This window comes from Pempheris klunzingeri, chromosome 5 (assembly GCF_042242105.1).
Source record: "Pempheris klunzingeri isolate RE-2024b chromosome 5, fPemKlu1.hap1, whole genome shotgun sequence".
NCBI classification, from domain to species: Eukaryota; Metazoa; Chordata; class Actinopteri; order Acropomatiformes; family Pempheridae; genus Pempheris; species Pempheris klunzingeri.
This window is the reverse complement of record NC_092016.1, coordinates 1,609,160-1,617,500: the sequence shown is the minus strand read 5'-3', so window position 1 is coordinate 1,617,500 and position 8,341 is coordinate 1,609,160. Positions and strand designations below refer to the sequence as shown.

General features: G+C 43.9%; 1 protein-coding gene across 2 annotated transcripts in view; it reads right to left on the bottom strand.

Moving 5' to 3' along the window:
• Positions 1–8,341, bottom strand: part of LOC139201397 (transcription initiation factor TFIID subunit 4-like) — a 29,866-nt gene that overhangs the window by 12,890 nt on the left and 8,635 nt on the right. For both annotated transcript variants that reach the window (XM_070830697.1, XM_070830698.1), the window contains exons 7-12: positions 8,139–8,318; positions 7,237–7,312; positions 6,996–7,101; positions 3,965–4,134; positions 2,500–2,630; positions 1,872–1,997 (exon numbers count right to left, since the gene is read on the bottom strand). In XM_070830697.1, the coding sequence (XP_070686798.1) occupies positions 1,872–1,997; positions 2,500–2,630; positions 3,965–4,134; positions 6,996–7,101; positions 7,237–7,312; positions 8,139–8,318 (789 nt within the window). The remainder of the gene's footprint in view (positions 1–1,871; positions 1,998–2,499; positions 2,631–3,964; positions 4,135–6,995; positions 7,102–7,236; positions 7,313–8,138; positions 8,319–8,341) is intronic.

Below are 8,341 nucleotides of genomic sequence, written 5' to 3'. Positions count from 1 at the left end.
CGAGTTATCAAGATCACGTTGTTATCGGGACAGTTTAGACGTCGACGTGATCACCTCCTCTGTTCAACATCAACATCATTAGCTCAGCGTGTCGGCGCCTAACGAGGTTTTAAAAAGGTCATTTCTGTCAACATCTCTGCTTCCAGGACACACACACACAGACACACACACACACACACACACACACACACACACAGACAGACACACAGACACACACACACACACAGACACACACACACACACAGACACACACACACACACACACACACACACACACACACACACACACACACACACACACACAGACACACACACACACACAGACACACAGACACACACACACAGACACACAGACACACAGACACAGACACACAGACACACACACACACACACAGACACACAGACACACACACACACACAGACACACAGACACACACACACACACACACACACACACACACACACACACACACACACACACACACACACACACACACAGACAGACACACAGACACACACACACACACAGACACACACACACACACAGACACACACACACACACACACACACACACACACACACACACACACACAGACACACACACACACACAGACACACAGACACACACACACAGACACACAGACACACACACACAGACACACAGACACACACACACACACACAGACACACAGACACACACACACACACACAGACACACAGACACACACACACACACACACACACACACACACACGTGTATCAACATTTTAAACAGCTTCATTGTCTTTTCGTTCCTCTCTCTAATGAGCTTACACGTTAGACTACGACCAAGTGCCTGACCTTTGAAATGAGAACGGGGAAAAAAGGGGGAAAGGAGGCGGCCGTGGACTTTGACAGGTCTGAGCCTCCACCCTCCCCCACTGATGGAGGCGTCCTAACAGGACTGGTCCCTCTGCAGAAAGGGGACAGTGTTTTTCTGGAGGCTCAGGTCCTTTAATGTAGATTTGGGTTCTCACAAACTGTTTGTTTGTCTCCTGCTCTCTGTTCTCCAGCTGCAGGTGGATTCGTACCCAGTAAACACAGTAAGAATGTGAAGCCGTCGTCGTTGGACCTTTTATCCACACGTCCTCAGAGTGCAGAATATCCAAACACTCTTTTGGAAGGAGGTTCACGACCCGACTGTCAGAGTTTAATAAAAAGTCCTTTGGACGCTGCAGCTGTTCGTTTCCTCTTTGGTTATATAGCAAAGAGAACATGGAGCCTCTTATGGACCTTTGACCTCTCTTCCAGTCTAATTAGTCCTGGTTCTACACTACAAAGATAGATTTATCCAGACTGTAAGTACTGTGGCCCCAGTGGAATATTGATCCTTTTTGGTTTTTACTTTCTTGGATTCTTTTTGATTCATTTATCTTCTATTTCTTTCTTTTTTTTGTATTTTAGTTCACATTGGTTGTTGTTTCTGTCCCCTTTCTGTCTGGTTTTGTTCATTGTTAAAAAGAAATAAAGAAATATCTGTGTGTTCTGGGCTTCTGTAGAGGACCTGCTCTCTTCTGGACTGGTTTGCATTTATATCAATTTATTTATGGAATTAAATATTCTGTAAAATAATTGATTTCATTTTTACTTGAAGTACAACGAAACAACGTGTGACATGTGAAAACATAAAATCATCACTTTAGCATCACTTTACAGAGATTTACTCTTTTTAAAAACCTGAAAACTTTTGGTGAAGAGTGTGTGTGTGTCTGTGTGTGTGTGTGTGTGTCTGTGTGTGTGTGTGTGTGTCTGTGTGTGTGTGTCTGTGTGTGTGTGTGTGTGTGTGTGTGTGTGTGTGTGTGTGTGTGTGTGTGTGTGTGTGTGTGTGTACCTTGGCAGCCTTCAGCAGGATCTCTCTCTCTTGTTCATCTTTCCTCTGTTTCTCCATTCGCTCCAACTGCTCAAAGAACCGAAGCTGAGAGCGAACGTCTGACGTCTGTTCGTGATTCTCTTCATCCTGACGGAGGGAGGAAGAGGAGGAGAGAGGGAGGAAGAGGAGGAGAGGGGGAGGAAGAAGAATACAAGACAGAAAGAAGAGAGAAGAGACAAAACAAACACTTTAATATGATTCATTCATCCTGAAAAAACAGATTTTGCAGCGTTTTGCGAGATGAAAACTGAAGTCAACATGTTTTCCAGAACTTAAACAGCAAACTAACGCCTCATTTCAGCTTCAACGTGTTCCTTAAAAACATTAAAAACATGCACTCAGCCCCCCAGAGACGGGCCTGATCTGTCTCAGGGGTCCTCACAGATATTTTGGGGTCTAGAGGACAAAATTATTGGGTTTTTTCTCCTGAAAAAAATGTTTGAACAAAACTGTATCTGCTCTTTGTAAATCTTTCAAAAGGTTTTCGATGATTTGTGAGTCATTTGTGCGCCTACATCTGTAAAAGTGTGTGTGTGTGTGTGTGTGTGTGTGTGTGTGTGTGTGTGTGTGTGTGTGTGTGTGCTCTTGCCTTCCCCCCGTCCGTGCGGTGCTGAGCGACGGCTGAAACCTTCTCCAGCAGGGAGCGCAGCCTGGACTGGGTGGCGTGGGAGATGAAGTTCACCACCTCCAGCGGCACCTCGGTCACTCCCAGCTTCTTCGCTGAGGGCGAGAAAACAGACACACGTGTGTTCAATCACACACATGATCCAACTACCGTTTGCCCTCTGACCCACTCTGTGCTGTGACTGAGAGGACGAGCTGTCCCCCACAGGTGAACGTCCACCTGAACTCTCACCTCCTCTGACTTTTCCTGCAGCGCCACCATGAGGTTCACATCTGTGGTTCACACTGAACGATCTGAGAGAGTGTCCAACACTTCATAACCAAAGAAGCAGACTGAAATCCTTCGCAGTAGTCTGGTTTGCAGGTCTTTATTCTGACTCTTTATTGGTTTTAATTAGTTATTATCATCATTACTATTATTTTTAGTGCTGGTCTTAATTGCTATTTCAGTTAATTTAATTCTATTCTTACATTTTAATGTTTTTTATTGTAGATTTTTCATTTTTATTTCTGCTCCTTAATGGTTTTTAACTCACACATGTTATTAATATGTCTGTTTTAATTGTGTTAATCTGTGGCAGCTAACACATTCCTGTGAAATGAGCCGTGTAAAAGAAAATCTTAGCTTCTGAGAGTTGACATAAAAACTCAGAGTTATTTTTAAGTGAGAAATAATGTGGCTTGTTGAGTTTCCTTTAGGAGCTCCTCTGCTCTTCTTTTGTCTTTGGACTAATATTAGAAAAATGTTTCGGGGGGTCAAAAAGTCGTGTTCACAAATAACTGACGAGAAAAAGCAGATTAAATCTGCACAAACAGAGAAGAAGACCGTCTGAACACAGGTGGCTGAAACTAACTTCACTGTGAGGGGACGCTCGTGCTCGCTGATGCGTTCACTGAACGTACGGCACAAAGAACGCCGAGCGAGAGTCAGCAGAAATAAGACTTAGCAAGTTTAAGAGTAATGTCAAACTGTAGCTCAGATAAAAACAATTAAAAGTCATCAAAACTTTTTAAAACTTTTAAAATATCGAGAATTATGAATGGAGTTTGGTGTGTGACCATTCGGCCGTCTGTCAGTCCCGTCTGCTGCTCCGCTCAGTACTGGTGAGCGAATCTTTGATCAAATCTCATCACTGCTGCACAAAACTAACTCCTTTTTCCTGTTTTTCTCCAAAGCTTCTGTTCCTGTCAGCCGTGTTCGGATGTTGTTTCATGTGTAGTTACAGACGAGCTGACATAAAGATATTTGACTGACACTAAAAAAAAACACCACTGAAACTCAAAGTCACATCAAAGATCTTGGATGAGAGACGCCTGCAGCCTGCAGCAGGTGACGTTACACTGACGTCCAGCTGGCCGCCATCAAACAAGCTCCAATACAAGTAAACATGCTTCCCCCTCTTCCCCAGACCACCGGACACAAGCGGTACCTGTGTCGAGGATGCGGCGGTGCAGCAGGCCGGTGGGCAGGAAGGACTCGTCTTTACAGGACCGGATCTTCGTGCCCACGAGCTCCGAGCTGGTTGCTAAGATACGGGCGTTTTCCTCGTTGAGGTTGACGCCGGCCATGGACGCCACGTCGTTGATGTCGTCGTCATCTCTGAGGAGGAGGAAGAGCACAGACGGGTCAACGTTAACGCTTCTGTTCACGCCGATGAACTAAACGTCGGCAGGAAGCCAGAAAAGAGGCGATCAGTGATGATTATCTAAACCACGTTCATTTGCCATTTAAACATTTTAAGACAGCGTCATCATCTAGTAATATATTTTTACTGATGTATTATTTTGAGGCCATCAATAACATATTTATAGTTTTATTTTGAATAAATTATCCACCTTATTTGTGCTCATATGTAAGGTTTAATGTGGCTAACTGGCACCAGACTCCATTGACAAAAACACTCATTTTAACTGGCAGAAGTTGCAGGTTTACCACTTGTTGGATCCAAACTCACCATGTAAAACAACAAAGTCACACAACAACTAATTTATCGAACTAATCGATCGAAGCAGCAGCAGACCTGCAGCAATACATCAATACTGTGTAACTATACATCTCAGCGTAACACAAGAGTAATAGGATTTTCTACAGAGTAAAGAAGCAAAGTAATGACTTATTTTTCTTAAGAACAACCTATTAAAGACCTTCCTGTAGGCGAGGCGACCTGATGAGCATATTAGCTGGTTAAATTCTGGGTCGGACAGATTTTATGGCAGCTTTGTCTGAATCACCTTGTCTTGTTGTTTTATTCTAGTATAATTCACTGATTTTTATTGTATTTTCTCTCTAGTTTGCTCTAATATTCTTTTTATTGCCTGCATGTGCACATTTTTACCTCATCAACAACGTATAAGGTTCTTCAAATCATGAAAACATCTGAAGAGAAACGGAAATAAAGGTGATTTTGTCCTGATGTGTGTAAATAACAAAATAAAGAATTAGAAAAAAAAACGTATTAAAATGCATTTAATAAGTAGTTAATTTAGGTTTGGATCTGGACTCTGAGGAGTTCTACCTGCAGTGAACTGTGTGAGTGGACAGACGTGATGATGATATGATGATGATGATGATGATGATGATGAGGATGATGAGGATGCTGCTGTGTCAGTATCAGCACCGTGGACACCTGCTGCCCTCTCATGGCCGACCTGTGAACTACTCGTCTCCCTGACTGACGGTCTGGAGCGTCGACAGGCTCGATATGGAAGCTCTTCCGCTCACAGTTAGGAGGAAATATGTCCCACCGCCGAGGACGTTAAAGCAAATTAAACTAAGTTGTGTCATTGGACTGATATTAAATTGCCCAAGATTAAGATTCAGGACAGACAGCTGGATATTTAATGAGAATTTCCCACTTTTTAAGCAGCGAAATTACAGATGAGGAGCAACACACCTCTGAAAATTAAGTGTTTTGTCTAACAATTATTTTGTGACAGATGAATCTGCCAATTATTTTCTCAAGAAATCATTTGTTCTGTCCCAGGTGACCCAAAAATATAAACATTTATGGCACAAAACCAAGAAAAGCAGCAGGTTTTTACATGTGAGAACAATAAATTTTTTGGATTTTACTGCTTGAAAACTTACTTTTAAACTACTACTACTACTTGCCCATCAGTTTTCTGTCTAAACATTTAATCCACTGCTGGTTGCAGGTCTAGTTTGTTCTTGTGTAACTTGGATTTCAAGGTGCTCTTGTTCAGCAGCACAAAATATGGGACAAGGTGTAAAAGTCTTTGGATATTTTAATGGATATAAAGCAGTGATGTTATCTAACAGAACACAGGGTTCTGTGTGTCTTTGTGTTATTGTGTTATTGTAAAACACCAAACAAACTAACTGATGGAGGCAGCAGCTCCTGTGTCCTGTTCTCTAAAATCCCTGTTTTAGTGAATGTAGTCTGGTGTGTGTGCTGTTTGTGGTTAAACCAAAAGGATCTTCCAGGTCTCTCTCTGTAGGGATCCTTTCCATAGTGACCATAATAGACCTGTAAGACCCTTTTGGTTTAACCACAAACAGCTGTTATATCTCTTTCTTGAGAGCCACCAGACTCCATTCACAAAAGCAGTAATTTTTAACAGGAGTTGCTGTTCAACTACTGCCTTGATTGGCTAGTTAGTTTGTATTACTGTGTGACTGTGGTGATTTGAAGGGTTAGTTAAGATCCAACACAATATATGTATAACCCACACAAACTGACTGATGGAGGCAGCAGCAGAGCAGCAGCTCCTGTGTCCTGTTCTCTAAAATCCCTGATTTAGTGAATGTAGTCTGGTGTGTGTGCTGTTTGTGGTTAAACCAAAAGGATCTTCCAGGTCTCTCTCTGTAGGGATCCTTTCCATGATGCTGTCACACACTTAGAATAACACTCTGAGCCTGTCAGTGGATCAAACAAGCTCTTTTAGTGGACCTACTGTGATCAGGTGCAGTTGTCCCAAAGGATCACGTTGCAGCCATTGCAGCCCGTTTGGTGTCTGCTGGCTGAGGTGATCTACTGGACCAGTTCCAACACTTTCACTACCTGTCAGTCACTCAGACACCAGGATGTGTACTAATGCAATACAATAGCTAACCTTTATGTAGGAGTTTTGTTATATTTTGGAGTTAAAACCTTAAAATCTCACACTTATCATGAATCTTTCAGTCACTGATGTTTTTGCTGAGCGGACAACATCAGGATATTTAGTATTTTCTGTTGTAGGACAAACACAAACGTGCAGACGTCTCTTCAACTCATATTTAAAGTTCGGCACCAGAAAACACTTTGTTTAGTGACATCAGATCTTATTCAACATCTGCAGTCAGTCAGTCAGTCAGTCAGTCAGTCAGTGTTACCAAACTAAAATAACCACTGCAGGTCTCACTTAATATTATTTGACTAATCTAAAGTGTTCCTCTTGGCCATCTTTTTGTGCATTTGTATTTTCCTTTCTATTCCTGCCGGCGAGTGTCTACTTCACCTGAACGTCCCGCCCCCGGGGTCACTCAGCTTCTTCTGATTGGCTTGAGCTGCCAGGTTGACCGGACTCTTGCCGATTATAGTTGTGGGTCCCCTCACAAGTGTACCTGAAGAGACAAACACACCATGTGGGAGAGCTGCTCACATCTCTTCCACCAAATCTGGAGAATTTCTCCCGCAAAGAAAGTTAAATAATGTTTGCCGCGGTGGACGTGGAGGTGATTTATGTGTGAGAGTCTCACCTTGAGGTCTGAGGGTCTGACTGTAGACGACAGGCGTACGGGTCTGCACAGTCTGGACTGCTGCTCTGCCCACAGCCTGCGGACGGTCGGACATCACAAACATTTAATCAACATTAACAACGTGACAGCAGCGGCAACTGAGACTGAGGAGAAAAGAAGACACACCTCTTCGATCTAAAACTGACTGAACCTCAGAGACCGCTCCTCTTTAAACCTTTTAAAATGGAATTAACGGCAATCTGCACTCAGACTAGACTCATGCCTCCCTCTTGGAGATGTTTAAGCTGCATTTTGATGATTCTTGTAACTTTTTTTCTTTAGTTGCGTCGTGTTTTTATGAACGTGGCTCACGTGGCTGCACAAGCAGCAGCACACCAACACTTCCTGAACTCCGTGTGAACTGTTTTACTGATAAATGCTTTGCTAATACACAGAAATGACAACGTGCAGTTTGAGTTTAAAGGATAAAATCAGAGAGTGAAGCAGAAAAAGATGATTAAACACGTGCTGCATGTTTACAGGTATGTGGTCATTAGACTAGACACTATATGATCACTGGAGGATCTAAACACGCCGTTAATTCCAGCTTGTTATGGTCACATGACCACAGACTGCCTATAAGAAGTGGGCGGAGCCACCGTCACGTCGCCCACTGGTTTATAAACCGCCGTTTTGGAGCCCAGAGTCTGACTTCATGGTCGCCGCCATCTTGGTTTTATCGAGCCAGAAGTGACGCTGAGTCCACGAAGACCTCCTCTGATTGGTTAGTCAGCAGGAAGTCCCGCCCTAAAGCCCCCCACCCCTTTACTTCCTGGTCTATCTTCCTCCTCTTCCTCTCACGTCTGTCCTTAAATACCAACGTGATCTGCAGTGATGTTCCTGATCTACTGATGGGGTCGTACCAGAGTGTTTGTGAGCGGAGGGTTCAGTCTGACGGTGCTGCCGGCCGGAGCGACGGGCAGCCGCGGCCTGATGGCGGTGGCGGAGCCGGGGGCGGCCGGGGGAGGCGCAGAGGTGCCGGGGACCGTCACCAGAGACTGCTGGCTGCTGAGCAGAGACTGACGGAGGGCGGGGAGGCTTTTCTGTGGAGCAGCAAGACACAGAG